The sequence below is a fragment of the Quercus suber genome, unplaced genomic scaffold (genome assembly GCF_002906115.3).
Source record: "Quercus suber isolate HL8 unplaced genomic scaffold, Cork oak 2.0 scaffold_232, whole genome shotgun sequence".
Lineage (NCBI taxonomy): Eukaryota > Viridiplantae > Streptophyta > Magnoliopsida > Fagales > Fagaceae > Quercus > Quercus suber.
In genome coordinates, this window is record NW_027069689.1 from 493,943 (window position 1) to 513,343 (window position 19,401).

Below are 19,401 nucleotides of genomic sequence, written 5' to 3' on the forward strand. Positions count from 1 at the left end.
TTTTTTTGACACAAAAAGGCATTTACTCTTGTATTCTAATACAACCGTGGCATTAATTATTAGAGGACATCCACACCTACAGCATACAAAAATGTTGTCTTTCCTTTATAAAAAAAAGTAGTATATTTACATTGAAGTATAGATGAAGCTTTAGACCAATAGGACATCAGTTTTCTTCATCAGAGTCAAAAGAATGTCTCTTACTCAAAGATTTCAATACATTTAAAGGTCGATCACATTGGGAAGTACTTGCACCATTACAAGACTTGAGCTTAGGCACACTTAAGGAACTGAGTGGTGGTGTAGATGCCCCCTTGTTCACTTCCCTTAGCACAGAACGAGCTGTGGCTGCAGCTGCTGCATCCGCCATTGCTGAAGCCAATTTTGAATTGCCTTTTGACTTGGTGAAATTATGTGCATGTTTTCCACTAGCAACCTTAGAAACATCAGGCGATTTATTGCTGCTTGATTTTTGCATTTTGGCAACAGCCTCGGTCGCTGTTGATTTTGTCTTTGCTGAATCATACTTTTGCATGTCATAGATGAGCTCTTTCTGAAGCTGCTTATCGGCAACCAATATGTCATCAATCTCATTCTTGTAGTCCTTGAGAAGGATTCTAAGGCATTCCATGAGGGAGCCTATGAGGGGGCTATTCTTGCTTTCTAATAGCCGTTTCAGCTCTATAAAGATGGGGATAGTATTTTGGATAAGGCCCTTTCTGACTGCTTGAGTTATAGCCCTTCCTCTAGCAGCAGCTGCGGATCCTCCTCCACTATCTCCGCCTTCTTCATCAATTTCCGCTGAGTCAGATGATGATCCACGGTTGGTTGGGATGCGTATCTCTTTGCAGGCAAGAATTTGGAAAGCATCCTGCTCCTCAATTAGAATGCAGTTTTTACATTAGAACTTATGAGTAACAGAAACCAACACAGATGATTGGTTTAGTAGGGAACTCTGGAAAAACAAGATAGACAACATGAAAGTTGAACAATTGTTATAAATATGTTAATCGAGAAGGAGCACTTGGTTTACGTATTCACTATTAGGTAAGATGATGGCTGTGACCTTTTGTATTAATATATGTTCACTAACTGCAACAATTATAAAGGAGCTAAACCCCCTTGATGAGCTTGATATTAACTGGTTAAGAAATCTTTCACGTATGGGAGCACATTAATATATTCCAAGAGAGCTCACCCACAAAACACAAATTTACCTGCAGAACAGACTGTCCAGTAATATCTTCTGTATCAAGCATACCATCGGATGCTGCAGCAAGAATCTCTGCACATAACTTTGCAAAGGTGGCCAAAAGGTGCTCTGGAGCCATTTGTTTCAGCAAAGAAACATAAATGTGCATTCTTTTAGATCTCGAATTCTCATCACTACCCCTGGAAACACATACACTAGTTTTAAATCTGCATTTCAATTTCAGATCTGTTCTTTCTGAATATGGTGGGGCATACCAACCTGATGGAAAAAAGCCGGCTCTCCACTCGTGAGCCCTGAGAGTCAGTATGACCATTGTGGGCATGACAATCATTCAGAATGAAAATGGCTTCCACAAAACTGTTATAAGCAAGAAGAGGTGCCTTCGCTACAAACACATTAAACTTTAGAGTCAACACCCAACAAGCATGCATTGCCAACTTCAAAGGCTGAAAATATGATTGCTTGTGAGAACCTAGTCACCTTTTAAAATACTCCCAAAAAGGTAATCAGCTAGTTGTCTTATCTTTTCTGATTCGTCAACAAGTGACAAAAGAAATCTGAGGAACAGCACTCCTCTCCATTTCACATAGTCTCTCTGATTATGAGAAAAATGGCAATATTCTCCCTGGTTAGTAATTATCAAAAGGGAAACAAATGAGAAGTATCAGAAATAACAGAACACCATAACGAATTGTACCTGCAATAATCTTGAGAGCAAGATAAATGTCTGCCTTCTCACAAGTTCACATGGATCACAGAGACACTTTGTGATCTTTGCTATATAACTGTTGACTTCAAAACAATTTGTTAGAAACTTAGCATAAGAAACAGTTAATCAAAATTGATCATTTTATCTCCTCTCAAAAGCTAGTTTAAATATCAGATATTGTTCAAATGGTATATCATTTCTGTTAATTGTTTACAGGCCTTACCAATCAACCAGAGCAGTATACCGAACACAAAAATCTGCCATCATTACAACAAGATTGTTGCGTAGAGCAGCACAATCACTCTTTTCAAGCTCCTGGAACAAGACATGCAAAGTTCAAATTTTATTTCAGTTATTCAGGGGGAGTGACAAATGATTACTACAGGAAACAAAAATATATATCCTCCAATTAATATCTTCAAATACACACACACACATATAACAAGTATCTAGGGAATAATACTCTATGCATCAGTTGTGCCTAATAAAATCTTTGAATCAAAATTAACTTAATTATACAAAAATAGAGTTTCTATAAGCTAAAATTTCTTACAGATACAGAGAGAACCCTGTCACAAAGAGAATGGCTTTAGGTGAACAAAAGTTCATACCAAGGACAGCTTCTTAATGAGTTTTCAAGAAAATAATTCTAAGACCATTGGAATTGAATGATGCCAAGTCAATGACCAAACCTGTACAAAAAGAGGAATATAATTCTTTGCAAGTTTTCCATCAACAAGGCAAATCTTCCCCATTGTCAGCCAAGCTTGAATGTATAAAGGAGGAGCCGTTTGCTTTAGAGAAACTGAAGGGCCTGGCAATTTGTTCAATTTGGGATCAGAATTGCCTGAAGTGATTATGGTGTGTAATAGCGGAGTAATGGTGCCCACATCAGCAGACGGACAAACAATAACCAAAGATCCAATTGTATAAACTGCTGTGACTGCTTTTGATAACAACCTGGCTGCTTTCTTCCCCTTTCTACTAGGTGGGGTAAAAAAGTAACCATCTTGTTTTGCTTCTGAAACCTCTAAAACATACTTTTCTAAGATGTGAGAAGCTTTAGAGAGAAGCTGGTCTACCCATCTCATAACAAGTGAATCAGCCTCCTCAGGATTTGAAGCCTTCTGCTTGCACAATGTCCTAAGTGCTTTTACATGAGCATTAACCTGCCATCACATGTACCAATTAAGTACACATGCAGGTGCAAATATTAAAGAGAAACAAAGGGAAAAACACATACTTAAGCAAATAGTCTAATTGTAACCCAATATTCAACCTTAAAAGAAACACCACAAGCAAGTATATGTCATCAATCCATATGTGCAATTTGTGAGCCAAAACATATGATCAATACCTAAAGTTCTATAAAAAGCTATTGAGTTTGATCAGTGTGAATTGGGAAATTCATCAAAGTTCTTTTACCATCAAGCTGTACTGATGGCAAACTACTATATTGACCGATAAAACATTTTAGACAACAAAAGAAAAGGATCCTTACTGCAACAAAATGCGCACACACACACACACACACACACATAAGTAACTGAATACACTAAATGAAATCAAGTGGTAGATACCTCAGTTGAATGCATGTTAAACTCTTCAATTCGTTTAAGCAAGTTATGAGCCAAATCTGCTGCAGGTTCTGGAGGCAGCTCCATAGAAACATTAGAGATTGTTTGCAAGAGGAAAACACGATCCCCAGCCCAAGCAACAGAGTTGGATTCTATACCTTCTTCCTCTGCATGTGCATCTCCCTGCGCAAGTGGAATTTTAACCTCCCCTCTTACTCCATGCTTGTCAAAGAGCTGCCAATGATGATGGAGGAACTCCCAGTCCACTGCTTTTGAAAGATATGCTGACACCTCAGATAGAAGAAACCAAGCACCTGGTGGTGCTGTCCACTTCTCTATCGGCATAGATTGCCTCAACCAGAGAGACTCAGATGTCTTAATAATATTCTGAAGTGCCAAAACAATTTTGTGCTTAAGCCATTTCTTCTTACCCAAGCTTGCACAAATTTTCTTTACCCAAGGTATCACCTCCCCATTACAAATTCCTCTCAAAAGACCCAACACTCCTTCAGGAAATAAAAACTCCATTTCTTTCTCTGAACTTTTAGCTCTGAGACTTGAATTGCTTAAAACAGATCCATTTTGAAAAAAACCAGCCGAAGCAGCTCCAGATATTCGGTCCAGTACCAATTCTAGAAACAAGTTCTCGCACTCTTCTTGAATACTGGATTCATTATCAGTTATTAAACGTGGAACTGAATGAAGCCACTCAGTAGTAACACTTTCATCTGAGAATTTTCTGAAAGCCTATAACATCAATGCAGATTCCACCATAAGTTCAATATATGCTTGCTAAGAGGTATACTAGCAGATGCAAGGTAAAAAAAAAAACCAAAAAAAAAAAAAAATTGTAATTAATGAGCTGCAAGCATAGTTACTTAGACATAACCAGGAATCCAGATTATAAAAGTTAGGAAAATATTATTTCACATTATATAGAAAAACGATCAAAGAATCCACTTGAAGCCAAGGACACCCAGATTTTTGCCTAGAGTATTCATAATTCAATTAGCAACCACCATAATTATAATAGACATATCCCAACAACCTAAATAATCATCACTAACGTAACAATTACTTTAAGCTAATCCAAAATAGTACTTGAATAAGATATTTGTGTTCAAGGTTGACAGTACAGGAGATCTATTCTAAAAAAGTACACAAGTTGACATGGCAGGTAAAAGTGTCCAAAAGCACAAATTGCCACAACTGTGTGTGGATGCGATGGCACAAACCAACTAGATATCACATACTAATCATAACAAAAATAACATTATTCAAATCAGAAAACGGCAGATGAAGCAAAGCAGTGAATGAACCTCAGAAAGAGCTGAAATCGCGGCTTTCCTTATGCTAACAAGAGGATCGGAACAAGCCATGCCAATGGTCTTGAGCACAACTTCATCAAAGGCACCACCTAGAAGGGCAGTCAACTTGGTAATCAGAAGAAATGTAGCCTTCCTCACTGCTGCCTTCTCATCCATACACCTTTTTCTCAAAAGGCCATTGATATCAGCTTCAATTCTTCTCTCTTCTGCGACATTGCCAAACCCCATAACTTCTTTCAACACGGCCCGACTCCTATCATCACCAGCCAGAAACCCTACCAGCTGTGCCAAATTCGACAAAGCACGAGCACGGATTCCACCAATAGTATCCGAACAACGCTGTATCAAAGCCTCCATACACCTCAAACCCCACTCACTCTTCACTTCACCATCCAATTCCACACCCAATGGATCCTTCAATGACATCATGAGCATCAAAATAAGATCAACCCCCAAGAGCCTAAGGCTAGCCTTTCCTTGTGTCATCTTCAACACATACTCCACAAACCCAATTTGATCATTGAATTCCATCACTTTAACAATCTCCATGATTGACTCCACAGCTAAAGCCCTCAGCTCAGTCTTCTCCGGCGCCTTCTGCACCAAGTACCTCGGCAGATTCACAACCGCTTTCTTCACTCCATCTGAACTTTTCGCTACTCCCATCATCCGATGCATCACAAATCCCAAACCAAACGTCCGTGCCGGCGATTTAGACCTGAGAATCAACGGTGACAAAGACTTCAACACTTCAGCAGCGGTATCCGCCTGCTCTCCATGCTCAGGCCTCAACACCTCACTCAAAACCCGCGAACACAAATCAGTTATTCTGTTATAGCTAACAGAATTGCCACACACTTCAACTGCCATTACCGGAATCTCAACAACCGTTTGTACCAAAGACTTCAAACTGTCAGGAAACCTATCCAAATGAATCAAACCCATTACTGATTCCAACTTTTCAAGCACAGAGAACAACTTCCCAACATCAAATTCGCTCTCTTCAGACTCACCCTCATCGACACCCAAACTTTTCTCGTTATTCCTAGATCCCCTGCCTCGCCCTCGGCCACCACTGCCACCCTTTCTCTTCCGATTAGCCACAACATTGTGAGAGCCCTCACCAGTCTCAGACGTTCCCCGGGGCCGAGGCTTGAGATACCGGCGAATAGAGCGAAGGAGAGAGAGAAACGACATTGGAGTGAACAGAGTGAAAACAGGGGAGTTTGGCGAGAGAAGCAGAGAGAGGTAGACATTAGAGGCTAAGAGGGACAAATGGGTGGGACCCAAGTCCATTGTAGAGGAGATAGGAAGGACGAGGTGGCTTGGAGACAAGGATTTCGACGACAGGTCTTCGAAGAAACTGTCAAGGGGTTCGGAATCATTGGAATTGGTGGCGTGGCGAAGAAGGGTTTGTAGGTCTAAGAGAGTGGATTCAGAGAGGTATTGGGGGTTTGGATTTGTGGGGTTATCGAAGAAATGGCGGATCTCTTCGAGTTCTGCGAGTATTCGAGATATGGCTTCCTCCATGGATGAGAAGCAGAGGAGATCTTGAGGTCAGTGAGCAATGTGACGATTTTGTTATCTGCTTTTGGTTGGTTTTTTTTTTTTTTTTTTTTCACAGAAAAGGTTTGAATTTTGGCATTCCCGCTTAAGGGGTTCTTTACTACTGTGTTTGGCTACGGTTGAAGGAAGAGGAAGGAAAAGAAATGAAAACACTTTTCTAATGTTTGGAAATAGGGAGAAAAGAAATAGAGAGGAAATGGAAAGAAGAATGTATGCTTTTACTTTTATGCTCACACGTGAATTTGAGGGAGTGGGTGAAAGTAATGGGCAAAAATGTAATTTTGGGTACATGAAAGGTCGAATGAGTGGACCTCCATATATTGTATGTATGGAATAAGTGTCTCACAACAAGTGATATATATTGTGATAGAAGTTAATTATTACCAAAATTGGCGGATTGCAAAATGAGGATTGCCCAAAATAAAATTGTTTTTCCAATTGGGGTATATTTTTGTAAATAAAAGTTTTTGTTCATACAATTATTCAAAATTAATATTTTTTTTAATTTGAACCAAACAACAAAAAAGTATTTTTCTCTCTCATTTTTAGTGTCTGAACCAAAGTACCAAACGCAAGTCATTTTGCACAAACAGTTTTTTTAGTGTGAAATCTCATTGCTCCATCAGGTGAGTTAAGGCTTTAGAGCAATTGTCATTGGAGAATTTAGAAATTGTGTGCACAACATGTCCGAGTGTTGAATAAACTTCAAACTAAGGCTATTTTTAATATGAGAAATACTAATCGAATGTTCTTAAGATAACGATTAATAATCTATTTTTAAAAAGTTTTTATTGGAAAAAAAAAAAACAAAACAAAACAAAACAAAACAAAAACAAAAGAACAATTAACTTTTTAACAGCTTTTTTCATTTCCCATAAAAGTAATATCAAAACTTTCCTAAAATGGATTGTTAATCATTATCCTAAGGGCACCCGTTAGCATGAACTTTTTAATATTTACTGATTGTCCATTTTTAGTTGTTATTTTCGCTCCCTCTATCTTATTATATGTCTGGTTTTCACACATGTAATTTGGGTATGGGAAAAACAACAATGTTTGTTCCTTCTACAAATTCTGTCTAGAGTCTGTCTTTAGAAGTGGTTTGAAGCAGTCTTCTATGAAAAACCAAAAGAAAAGTCATTCAGTGTTTTGTACTTTGCTCTCAATGGAATTCAATTAAGGGACAGAGAAGCAGCGAATTAGGCTTGATAATCTCTAGAATCCGAATAGGATGCTACTAGCACTCACTCTGGGTAGTTTCTCAGAAAGTGTTATCTGGGCACAGGTTTGGAAAATCTACACTAGTTGTGCATGCTTTGCCACTGTACATGTCAGTCAAACTTCTTTTGCCTCTCCCAGATGAGATTCTTTCATTACTACCACGGTGAGTTTGGTTCAGCTTTTTGTAAAAGTGCATAATGAAAAAGTGGAGTTTTCAAAAAGTGCATAATAAAAAAGTGGAGTTTCAAAAAGCTGAGTGTTTGATAAAAACTGTTAAAAAGTGCTTTTTGAAAAAGCTGAGTGTTTGGCTAGCACTTATAAAAGTGGCAGTTTAAGGGATAAATTACCAAAAAGGACAATGTATATATAAGGAAGTTTATTTCATACTTCTTTTTTTTTTATGTGAGTTTATTTCATACTTAAATCAACTACTTCATATACTTAAATCAATTTTTCTCTTTCTAAAAAAATTAATTTTTTCTCATCAATATTAGCTAATAATAACCTACCACTTAAAAACAATTAATAATCCATTTAAAGAAAGTTTTTATTGAAAAAAAAAAAAAAAAAAACAAAACAAAAACAAAAGAACAATTGACTTTTTGACAGCTTTTTTCATTTCTCATAAAAGTAATATCAAAACTTTCCTAAAATGGATTGTTAATCATTATCCTAAGGGCACCCGTTAGCGTAAACTTTTTAATATTTACTGATTGTCCATTTTTAGTTGTTATTTTCGCTCCCTCTATCTTATTATATGTCTGGTTTTCACACATGTAATTTGGGTATGGGAAAAACAACAATGTTTGTTCCTTCTACAAATTCTGTCTAGAGTCTGTCTTTAGAAGTGGTTTGAAGCAGTCTTCTATGAAAAACCAAAAGAAAAGTCATTCAGTGTTTTGTACTTTGCTCTCAATGGAATTCAATAAAGGGACAGAGAAGCAGCGAATTAGGCTTGATAATCTCTAGAATCCGAATAGGATGCTACTAGCACTCACTCTGGTTAGTTTCTCAGAAAGTGTTATCTGGGCACAGGTTTGGAAAATCTACACTAGTTGTCCATGCTTTGCCACTGTACATGTCAGTCAAACTTCTTTTGCCTCTCCCAGATGAGATTCTTTCATTACTACCACAACTGATTACAGCTGAACTAAGAATGTGCGTTTGAATTAGGTTTTTTTTTTTGTTTTTTAAAGCTTATCATGTCTTTTAAAAACTCACTTTTTCTACGTACAATTGTACTTCTGCCCACTTTTAACGATTCAGCAAAAAGTTAATCCAAACGCAGTGTTCTGTTCAATTATTTAGAAGTTAAGGAGTGTTTCAACTGTTAATTTTGTTTTCAGTAGAATGACACAATAAAAAAAGCATCATGCCCTCCTGTCCCAACCTGGTGGTAAATAGCTCATTCTGAGAGCCCAATGGCCTCGGAGCAAAGAATTCTAACCAGAAATGACCTGCTTTTGAGAAATTCTACTTTATAGCTGTTCGCTTCAGTGCATATTATGCTACCAGCACACAAACAGATCCCAAACAATGACACCGAAAGAGAACATATATTAGTCAAGGAGGAAGAATTACCTCTCTTGATAGGTAACGCATACAAGATCGCTTTAATCAAATCTGAAATCAGATTGAGTTGGCAGCTACGGCAAAACCTTGACAAATTCTTTCACGTGTCTATTTGATGCAATTCAGCATCAAATAAGTTAATACATTACCTCAGAAACTGTGCATAAAATTAAATAGCTAAATGGCACCAAATAAACAATCTATAGCTTTCAATGGCACAACTAAGCTACAAGTCCTGACTCCTGAGCATAATAGTGAGGTTCTTAAATCTAAAAGGTGTTAAGTTATTTAAGTCTGGTTACTGCACTCATAATTTTGGCGCATAGGGCTCCAATACTGTGCAACTTCTTTAGACATATGCCTCCATCACTGACTGTTCAGCCTGTGGGCATGATCAGTCCTGCAGGCAGCTTAATCATGCATCTGAAGATGGATCTCTGTGATCAGGGAAAAAGCGTTCATTCTTAATTCTTTCCAAAAGAAGCTCATAATCAATAAAATCTGCTTGTGCTTGGAGGTCCTGTTCAGTCAAATTAGCCAAATGTTCGGGGTTGGAGTTCCTGGTCTCTTCTAGTGATGATGCTGTCTCCCCTGCTGGAAGCCGACCCCCCAATCGATTTGATCTCCTCCTGTTGGATGACATGGAAGCACGCACCACTGGTGATGGTGAATTGCTCGGTGGCTGCATCCAGTGAAAGCTCTGATAAACTTGATCATTGTTGTGTTGATTAGCAAAATCAATCGAAGTGTCAACAGATGTTTGAGCGTGAGTCCTACAAGGATGAGGTTCAGGCAGGGATAATATTAAAAGATGTGATAAAAATGAATCAATTGAGATTTTTAGAATAAAAAAGGAGGTATTGGACAATATCATGATCTCCCTGAAAGTTATCACATATTAACCAAAATGACCCGTCACTCATACAAGTTTGAACAAACCAGTATCAAGTTTTAAATTGAGCAATTAGCACGTTATTTTCAGATTAATATAACAAAAGAAAGTCAGGGGAGATTGCTTATTTCCACGAAGGTATCAAAATTATCAAAGCTTACCGATGATCGAGAATAACTGGATCAGCAACCAAATCAATATTTGGAAAACCATTACCATGATGTCCCATTGCATTTGGATCTAAATCATAAAATATTTGATTGTCAGAGATAAAATAAAAAAATTCTCCATCCAACACAGAAAAAGAAAAGGGGGGAAAACCAAATCAAAGAACTTACTCCATGGTGATGGCAATCCCACTACCCTGTGAAATTAAAAGAATGAGATACATATGTTAATCTTTTGGGCCTGAAGGCAAAGTTGAGGTACTAAGCAGAGAACATATGAAAATTAACAATGTAAGTTGGACAAAGAAAAGAGGAGAAATGAAAGCCTCATCCACAAGAAAGCAGACAACCAAGGGAAGAGAAAGATTGAGGAACAGTGACACCGAGAAAACTAGATGCAGTTAGATATGATTATTTCAAAATGAATGCATTGAAGCACAACCACCAACCACTATTCAGGGAAGCAGGTCCACAGATAGAAGTAAATGGGTGATCGGTCAAAGAAACGTGCATTAAGTAGTGTAATGGCAAACAATAAGGCTAGCAACAAGGACAATTAGACACGGGAGTTCCAAGGGGATTATATGTATATATATATAAGTATTAAGTGGTTTAATGGAGTTGCAAGAGGCATATATCAATCACATACTATAATCAACTTTTTGTAGATCATATGAAGGGTGTTTCAATACAGAACCTAATCGTGTGAAAATATACGTACAAAAAAGAATAAAAATAATTATTGCTCAAGTTCAAGTTCAAAGCAAATATTTTAAAATTAGCCATGGTGGGTAAGAGTTATACAGGCCTAAATGGTAGGTATCCAGGAGAGCTCCAACTGAGTATATCCCGGTTTACAGGTGATATACAAGCATTGCAGCCAGGGATAAATTTGATTTGTATGCTTTACTACGATCTCATATTTTGTTCCATTTTAAGTATTGAGTGAGCATACAAAATGTTTATTTGGGCTTTTTACAAACAAGGAAAAAAGAAAGACGTGACCAACAATTTGAGTTCAGGATTTTCAAAATTATGTATCCCCTACCAAAATATCACTGTTGGAAGTATGAATGATCATAAATTTAATACCATAATTAATTAGCTTCTATTGAGAAAATTAGAGAAATAACTCACATTTCTCTGCCAGGGTCTCTATTGTTGGGCTTTATTATTATTATTTTTTTGTTAGAGTTCATGGATATAAAATGCTATCACTAATTAAATTAATGGGAAAGTTATGTGTACATTAAACGTTGGGTAATAATTCTGTCTTTAGACAGAGTATATGGATATAAAATGCTATAACTCTTTAAATTCAAGGGAGAGTCCAGTGTACGTCCCCATTGCGAAGGTTGATACCTGAGCACAACATTTATCTTATTAAACATGATAATGCCTCTAGCCTAATTCAACAGATACACGTCCAAATCTGTACCATGGGATTGACCATATTTAATAAATGCATGCATCGTGTGTGAGAGTATAGTAGCCAACGCATTTTCTATATTAATATTGATCATAAGGAGAAATGCAGCGTTTAAAAGAGATTCTAAGTTATGCATATCATATATTCAAATCTAAATTGTAAACAGAAGCAGAAAACAAGTCAACAGCTACACGCCAGAGATAATACATACCATCCAAGAGGGCACTGAATTCCATTTGCTGGCTGAAACATGCAGAAACATAATAACAATGAGAAAGATGGCCAGAAAGAAAAACCAACAATTGTATTTTATACAAAAAATACATTACGGAAACAATATTATGATGACAAAAATGGTAAGATTCATATAAAACAAAGAATTGAAACATTCTCTGCCAGGGTCTCTATTGTTGGGCTTTATTATTATTATTTTTTTGTTAGAGTTCATGGATATAAAATGCTATCACTAATTAAATTAATGGGAAAGTTATGTGTACATTAAACGTTGGGTAATAATTCTGTCTTTAGACAGAGTATATGGATATAAAATGCTATAACTCTTTAAATTCAAGGGAGAGTCCAGTGTACGTCCCCATTGCGAAGGTTGATACCTGAGCACAACATTTATCTTATTAAACATGATAATGCCTCTAGCCTAATTCAACAGATACACGTCCAAATCTGTACCATGGGATTGACCATATTTAATAAATGCATGCATCGTGGGTGAGAGTATAGTAGCCAACGCATTTTCTATATTAATATTGATCATAAGGAGAAATGCAGCGTTTAAAAGAGATTCTAAGTTATGTATATCATATATTCAAATCTAAATTGTAAACAGAAGCAGAAAACAAGTCAACAGCTACACGCCAGAGATAATACATACCATCCAAGAGGGCACTGAATTCCATTTGCTGGCTGAAACATGCAGAAACATAATAACAATGAGAAAGATGGCCAGAAAGAAAAACCAACAATTGTATTTTATACAAAAAATACATTACGGAAACAATATTATGATGACAAAAATGGTAAGATTCATATAAAACAAAGAATTGAAACAAAAATTTTGCAAAAGTATACTCAATGTAATTCTTAATTGTGGGCTTCCAAAAAAATTAATTATAGAAAAAAAAATAAATAAATAAAAAAATAAACGAAGCTATTGCTAATTTTCTTCCCTTGCATTTTGGTTAAGAATTGTAGACTTTAACGCAATACCTAAAAGTGTGGATGCACACCCCACACATGCATTCATGTTTCATGCACCCACACCAACACCCAGCCACTCACACGCACAAAAAGAGATGCATATCCTTTTTAATACCTATATAAGAAAGAATGAGATAACAATCAATCAAAGAGTTGTAAAGCAAAGACTCTCACATGAAACATGAAATAGCCAAATTAATTCAAACCGTGCCTAGTGGATCAACTGTGAAAGTTTTCACTTGAAGTCACTATGATTGTTATGGAATTTAACTTGTTAAAGGGTCACAAAGGAATGGATGCTACATCAAACAAGAGAATTGAAGAGTCGAGAATTGAAGTCACTATGATTCATGTCAGGTAGATCAATTATGAAAGTTATTCTCATACTCACACACTCAATAGAAAACCACAAAGTGATGAAGAAAAACCATCACTTTATTGTCCTTAAAAGCACATGATTAATTGCTTCAGCTAAAAATTGTATAATGAAAACCAAAAAGTCATTTCCATTATTGAACTATAGACTAGCAATCCAAATCTTGAGTAATCATTGATTTAAACACCATTAGTGTTGCATTATATTAAATTTGTTATATAAGATCAATCAGCCCGGTCTTAACTTATAATCAGTACACCAACCAATGTATTAAATACTGACGATAATAACTACCAAGTTTGACATTTTTAATGTATGCATATATAATTCAAAAACAGCTATTACAGGAAGAAGGCCAACCTGAACTTAATGTGGGTTTGAGAAGTTAAGTTGACAAACTTCAAATAATATGGGTTTTGATTGAGAGTGCAGAGTTTTAATATATGCAGATTTTATTTGTTATTTATTTTGTTTTAAGAAGTTAAATGATCATCAAATAAGAATATTCCAATTTGAATAAGTATAAGATTGCCAGAAATTAAATCATGTTAAATATAAAGCCATTAATTTAATGAGATATTAGATTTTAGCACAAGCCACCCAGTTTAAAGCGCTTGATTAGGCACAAAAGGCAAGAAACTCTGTAAAGTAACCATGCCATGAGGGTCCTAAGGCACTATCTAATGACTTTTCCTAAGCAATAAGAAGATAAGCCAAGAACCTCACGATATAGCCATACCACAAGGGTCTTAAGTACCTTTCTAATGACTCACCTAGTCATTCAGCATCTAGAGCGCCTACTCACATTTGACAAAACTAATTTGTTGCTAGTACATTCATATTCTAGCTCTTTATGATCAACCAGCACTAAAGGAATGTACAAAAATGAAAACCAGAGAGGTGAAAAAGAAAACATTAAATTTAAGATTTGATGTATATATAAATGCCATCCATTCAATTCTAGTTAAGCCTTTTTTGACTACTTTTATAAATCCATTACCATGTAATCCCCTCATCTATGTCATTTATAATTTAATATATTAATGAAGATTGTTAATAGATATTATAGAATGGAAGCATGCCAATTTCATGCTTCATAGAAGATCAAAACTAGCATAGCTCAAGATCATTAGCAATTTCATTGGATGAAGCTTGGCTTATTACTTTTTCTTTTCTTTTCTTTTTTTAAATGCTCGGCATTTGATATGTTGTTGAATAGAGTTTTAACTAGAATGCCTTAAAGGAAATGGGTGGTTTTAGACAAAATAATTGATTTGATTGATCAACAATACAAAATATACCTCATAAAGAAGATCCAATTAAAAATCCACTGACTTTCCACACAGAGAAAACTTCTTACATTTTTTTTTTCATTACATTACAATTGACATTAGCTCTTATACAACTGAAAAACAGGCGGTGAAAAAAAAAATTGTTAGAGGCAAGCAGTATGCTTTTTAATTTTCCAATGTTTTTTCTATTTCTCTGCACCAACTCTAACAGAAATCAATATATGTCACATTCACTTCTTAATACTCAAAACAAAATCAAGATGAGCAGAAAATGACATTCATGTGTCCCCCATCGGTTTTACATCCAAAATCATCAATCATTCTATCAACTCTACTGAGCCCAAAAGCAATGTCTAAACAAGAGATTGGAAGAAGAATTTACAACCTTACTAAAGAAAGAAAAAGGTATAATGACAAGCATTATTTAAAATTTTATAATATTATGACCAGCTGTTCTTATATATATATATATATATAATATAAAAAAATTAAAAAAAATTAAAAACATAAACCAATGAGGACCTCGGTTTTACCATATCAAACTCATCAACAACTTCATCATTAGTCTCCCGATCTATGATTTGTTCAGGACCTTCATCCCCAAAACACAGCCACACACCAGATTCAACTTCACGACAATTAGGGCATTGCATAGCACCTTTAACATTGAAAGCAGAACCAATGCAATCTAAAGAAAATGAAACAGTAAACATCAATAAATTAAGAAAGCTCCATATACAGGTAATATTATATGACAGCTTGTGAGTAAAAAGTTTACCTTTTATATCAAATAATAATCTAAATCTGCCTTAACAATGTACTTAAAGCCCACGCCCTTGGGTTGGCACGGCTTGCCAAACTTGGGCATTTTAACAGCCAAAGAGAAGTTCCACCAACTCAAATATGTTATAGAAATGTTCATTTGAACTATTTATATGAAAGTAGTATCTAATAATGATGGCTGAAAGTGTGTGAACAAGAACTAATTATGAAGGATGAGAAAATTTAACAAAAAAGAAGGGGGGGGGAGGGGTGTGGGGACCTTGAGAATTAGAAACTGGGGGGGTTGGGGGGAGGGGAAGTATTCGATTCTCTTCTCCAAGAATAATTACCATAACATAAATTAGAGACACGTTATAATATAAAGCAGAGAAGCAAAGAGGAAGACAGAGGTAGTGAAGAGAGCTCAGTATAATCTGGATATAAATTAGAGACACATATTATTGAAGTGACCAAAATTCTCAATAATGTTTTTTAACATTTCTTTGTGAATTGCAGTCTTATTCAACAATGATAATAGCAAGGATGAGAGGCTTCTATAGCCCTTTAGAGTAAAAAGTGAACTCTCATTACTAGTTTCCTTAGGAGTTACCCCAGAAAAAAAAAAAAAAACACTCACCCTCAAAGAAAATACCATACACCCTCTTCTGATTGTCTTTACATATCTGTATGCATGTGTATGCACACGCGTGCGCGCGTGTGTACATGTATTGATATATACATACATATGCGCGTACGTACATACATGCATACATATGTAAACACTCATACCCGTATACATTCATACGTTTGTACTTGTGTTTGTATTTATTTGTATACACAAAGATATCCCACAAATAACAGCACAGTCATTTTGGAACAGCCAATTGATCAAACAGCTCAAAGACATGGCTAGAGAACAGAGCAGGAACTCAAACCTCAAAAAATCTCTCCCCCATCACTCACTCCCATTACCCAAAAACCATTCCATTCCATCTCCACGCCAAACACAAACACAAACAACAACAATAATAATAATAATAAAAATTCATGTTTGGCTCACCGAGATGAAACACATGAGAGCAGCGAAGTTTCACTGCGGTTCTCTCAGAGAAATCAGACACCTCATCCAAACAAACCGTGCACCTGACAATCGAGGACGAGGACTCTCCACTGGCATTGTTAGCCATTGTTTCTCGCACAAGAATTCTCTAACTGTGAAATCAGAGAGCGAATAAGCTAAAGATAAAGACGAAGATGAAGAAGAAGAAGATGAAGGGCCAGTGGTATTTAAATGCTGAGTCATCCTCAGTTTCTCCGAGAAAGAGAGAGAAACAAAAATTAAGAAAGCAAGTATGGTGGCACGGTCGTGTTTCTGCGATTCCAGAAATGATAAGTCAATTATGTTTTTTGAATCTATCTGACTGCGACTATGTCTATATCCGCCCGCTACTTCATTCACTTGACTATGCTCTACTGCGGTCGAGTTTATTGGAGTTCAAAAAAACCCCAATCCATATATTGTCCTCCACGTGGCAACTTTTTAGCTGGCAATTACTTTTTAAGTTTTACTGCATTTGGATTTTTTTTATTTTTCCTTCTTTGTCTAACTTTTTTTTTTTTAATTTGGATATAAATTGTAATTTTGTCAATAAATCAATCCACAAGGTATTTGATCAATCGAGACTAGAATTGAGCAATAAACCAAGCTAACTCGATTGATTAATGTGTCTGTTTAGCATCGGCTCATAAGCCTAGTTTTAGGTTTTTATCTTTTTTTAGCTTTTGTGTACAATTTTTTAAAATCTCACTTTTAAAATTTTTTTTTAACGTATAAGTATATTTTAACACACTTTTAATAAAAAAAATTTAACAAAAAGCTAGATCACCCTAAAAAAAAAAAAACAAAAAGCTAGATAAATTGTTTTCAAATGAACACAATTGTTTCTTCAACTACCTCTTAACAGTATTCTAACAAGTTTCTCTCAATCGGAGTCCAACTTTGCTTGACGGAACATATATATACAAAATTTGATGTAAGTTTATTTCCACTTTCAAACCTTTATACATAAATATATTATACAACCTATATATATATATATATATATGCAACATAATGAATATAATTATAGTGTCATAAATTATAGGCAAATATCAAATTGTTGTGCTCGAATCATGACATGTTTCCTTAACAAGTTGTGCAAAAAAATGTAAAAGAAATCAATGTTGGATTTTGGATCATTGGCAATTCATGTGAAAATTGAAAGAAAAATGTTTTCATATGATTTCTCTTTTTTGTTTGGTTTGGTTCTTGATCTAGCACAAACTTTTTCTAGTTTTTTTTTTTTATTTCCACTTTCAAACCTTTATACATAAATATATTATACAACCTATATATATATATATATATATGCAACATAATGAATATAATTATAGTGTCATAAATTATAGGCAAATATCAAATTGTTGTGCTCGAATCATGACATGTTTCCTTAACAAGTTGTGCAAAAAAATGTAAAAGAAATCAATGTTGGATTTTGGATCATTGGCAATTCATGTGAAAATTGAAAGAAAAATGTTTTCATATGATTTCTCTTTTTTGTTTGGTTTGGTTCTTGATCTAGCACAAACTTTTTCTAGTTTTTTTTTTTTCATAATTTATCAAGGTGTCAAAATGCTCATGACTATTATATGAACCTACCACTTGCCACTTTTATTGTACGTCAACCAAAGGCAGCGATTCAGCCAGCCCAAAGGGATTTAAAAACTTCAAATGAAGCCCTAACCAGGCCAAAAAAAAAAATTATATATTGAATTTTTCCCAAAAAAAATATTGTTTGGACCCTTTAAAATAAAATTTTGAACATCCTGACTCTAAATTTTGTTTAAACCTAGCTAAAATAAGCTTGAATATGATTATCTTAATGTTATTTTCATAATATTTTCACAATAATTTTACAATAAAGGTTAAATGGCAAGTTGTAACTACTTTTTATCTAAACCTACAACTAACATCACTTTTTTAGATACCTTTAAGAACTTGTCACATAGATTTTGTTGTAAAAATGTTGTATCAATATAACTACTCTTAAAATTGCACATTCGTTAAAAAAATGAAATAAATAAACCTTCTCTTCGGACTCTGGCTTACTTTGTTATTGTCGACAAAATAAAATTGTTTTTACCTACTTTTTTTTTCTTCATTGGCAAAAGCAAAAAATTACACCACTTGCACAACCAACCAATCTGTATCTACATATGCGATTCTTTCCTCATTCTCTCAATCTTTCTTTCTCTCGTCTATGTTTTCTTTCTGTCTAATCAAGTTGTTTGATAATGCTTTACAGATTTCCAAATCAAAGAAGTATTTTAGACTTTTAGTGCTTACTCCAATTCCAAGAGAATAACCATGTGTATGGTTAAAGGCTATACACTTCAAATGCAAAAACTTATATCAATTACTATTTTCTTGCCTTATGTTTACTTCCAATCCTACTTCTAGATGTGCTATTATTCTTCTTTTGTCATATATTTTTATTTAATTGATATTACATATAAATATAATATATTATTATTAATTTGACAAAAATATATGATTAGTTAGAAACAACTGCTTTGCATGTTGGGGCAAGTTTGAGAACGTGTTGGATTGTAGTGGATAAGAACTTCTATCATTGCCATTTTTGTTAAAATCTAGGACCACACACTTTAACATAATTTAAATAAATAAGAATTATCGATTAGATTGGAAAGTTCTTAGATATTTCCGGAGTACGGAGAAATAGTACTCTCTCCTCTTACATTTATAATGGACCCCACCATAAATTTAATGAGTAGACCCCACCATAAATGTGAGAGGAGTGAGTACCATTTTCTGTATTTCGTGAATACCTAAAAATTACTCGATTGTATTACTTATAAGCAATTTAATAAATATGCAAGTTATGTTAAAGTGTGCCATTGGGATTTTAAAACTATTTTCCTTATCCTTGTGACATAAATAATGCAAACCTGTCAATCATTAAAATTATTTACTTCCGAATTATTATATAATATAATTACTAATATTCTTAATACTGCTTAGG

General features: G+C 35.0%; 2 protein-coding genes across 3 annotated transcripts; both read right to left on the minus strand.

Moving 5' to 3' along the window:
• Window positions 1-84: 84 nt before the first annotated feature.
• On the minus strand, window positions 85-6,825 carry LOC111988474 (uncharacterized). Of its 2 annotated transcripts, none has more exons than XM_065780313.1 (9): window positions 4,819-6,825; window positions 3,503-4,246; window positions 2,615-3,091; window positions 2,146-2,237; window positions 1,911-1,998; window positions 1,694-1,808; window positions 1,472-1,598; window positions 1,218-1,392; window positions 85-874 (listed from the first exon to the last, which is right to left on the minus strand). In XM_065780313.1, exons 1-9 carry the CDS (start codon window positions 6,355-6,357, stop codon window positions 167-169), a joined length of 4,065 nt encoding a protein of 1,354 aa, XP_065636385.1. In that variant the 5' UTR covers window positions 6,358-6,825; the 3' UTR covers window positions 85-166. The 2 variants fall into 2 exon arrangements, with proteins under 2 accessions (XP_065636385.1, XP_023876042.2); XM_024020274.2 differs by having other exon boundaries at window positions 85-871; window positions 4,819-6,822.
• A 2,326-nt stretch (window positions 6,826-9,151) lies between these two features.
• LOC111988478 (uncharacterized) lies at window positions 9,152-16,756 on the minus strand. Its single transcript, XM_024020278.2, has 6 exons — window positions 16,380-16,756; window positions 15,091-15,245; window positions 12,564-12,595; window positions 10,417-10,442; window positions 10,240-10,318; window positions 9,152-9,959 (listed from the first exon to the last, which is right to left on the minus strand). The coding sequence occupies exons 1-6, from the start codon at window positions 16,504-16,506 to the stop codon at window positions 9,602-9,604; spliced, it is 777 nt and encodes a 258-aa protein (XP_023876046.2). The 5' UTR covers window positions 16,507-16,756; the 3' UTR covers window positions 9,152-9,601.
• Window positions 16,757-19,401: the final 2,645 nt, after the last annotated feature.